Below are 1351 nucleotides of genomic sequence, written 5' to 3'. Positions count from 1 at the left end.
CTGGTAGAAGGTCCATGACTGTACTCAGTACAAGAAGAGCCACAGCTGAGCCTACTTATGTGGGGGTGGGTGGATAAGGTGGCCATCCTCATTTCCATTACTGGGGTGCAACCCTGAAGACCGGATGTGGATGGCCGAGTTGTTGCGGATGCGGGTCAGCGGCTCTCGTGTATCAGTCTCTGGTTCCAGCTCATCGACAAGCTCCACGGTGGAGGGATTGGCAGCCACCTGCAAGGACCCGAAGCTGCCTGCCTGAAGCTGTAGGGCAATGCTGATGGCACGGTTGATGGCCAGGCCCAAGCCATGAATGCAGATCTCACTGCATGAATTCTGACCCCGAGCCCCTCCGTCCAGAAGCTTTTGGCAGCAGGCCAACTGGGCCTTAAAGTCAGCCTTCATGTTGACGTAAATGTCATTGGGCCTCCAGGGCAGGCGGTGGGGGAGCCACTTCCGAAGGGTATACTCCACCGGGTCCAGCTCAGCCTCGACGGCCCTGCGGGGCTCTCGGTTTTCCGCCATGCTCTGTGCCACTCTCCAGTCCACAGTCCCCTTCGCGAGCACGCGGCCGGCTCCGGGCCAAGCCACTCAAGCGCTGCGCCCACCCGCTCGGACTGAGCGCGCGGCGCCGGACACGCAGGACCGAGGAAGAGAAGAAAAGCCGCGCGCCGGAGGATCGCGAGTCTGTGGCCGCCCTTACGGCTTGGGGATCCTGAAAGATAATAATTTTTTTAATGGAAAATAACCAGCATTGGCAAGGACATGGAGAAATAGTAACTCTTGCACATTGTGATAGGAATGTAAAATGTAGCAACTTTTGTGGAAAACAGTTCAGCCCAAAGGTGGAAACAACCCAAATATCCATCAATGGATGAATAGATAAACAAACTTGCATATACCTACCATGGAATATTATTCAGCCTTAAAAAGCAATGAAGTTCTGACCCAAATGAATGGCTGAGCCTCAAAAAATCACGCTAAGTGAAAGAAGTCAGGCACAAAAGGCCATATATGGTCCTGTATTGTAGGATTCCTTTTATATGAAGTACCCCAAATAGACAAGCCAATAGATGCAGAACAGAGATTGCTAGGGAACGGGAGAAAGGGGAAATAAGTGAGTGACTGCTTACTGTAGGAGGCATTTTCTGGGGTGATAAAGAATTTTTGAGGGGCACCTGAGTGGCTCGGTCATCAAGCGTCTGCCTTCGGCTCAGGTCACGATCCCAGGGTCCTGGGATCGAGTCCCGCATGGGGCTCCCTGCTCCGCGGGAAGCCTGCTTCTCCCTCTCCCACTCCCCCTGCTTGTGTTCCCTCTCTCGCTGTGTCTCTCTGTCAAATAAATAAATAAAATCTT

At 53.1% G+C, this 1351-nt stretch overlaps 1 protein-coding gene across 1 annotated transcript; it reads right to left on the bottom strand.

The window, feature by feature from the left end:
* Positions 1–7: 7 nt before the first annotated feature.
* Positions 8–519, bottom strand: LOC112817899 (ribonuclease P protein subunit p20-like). The gene has a single exon (XM_025865220.2). It carries the CDS (start codon positions 517–519, stop codon positions 52–54), a length of 468 nt encoding a protein of 155 aa, XP_025721005.1. The 3' UTR covers positions 8–51.
* Between the last annotated feature and the right edge of the window lie 832 nt (positions 520–1351).

This window comes from Callorhinus ursinus, unplaced genomic scaffold, assembly GCF_003265705.2.
Source record: "Callorhinus ursinus isolate GAN/ISIS: 27379988/994484 unplaced genomic scaffold, GSC_fseal_2.0 scaffold11190, whole genome shotgun sequence".
NCBI lineage: Eukaryota > Metazoa > Chordata > Mammalia > Carnivora > Otariidae > Callorhinus > Callorhinus ursinus.
This window is presented reverse-complemented; position numbering and strand designations above follow the sequence as displayed.

Coding starts and splice junctions, on each gene's coding strand:
- LOC112817899 (XM_025865220.2), bottom strand. CDS start 519: ATGGCGGAAAACCGAGAGCCCCGCAGGGCCGTCGAGGCTGAGCTGGAC.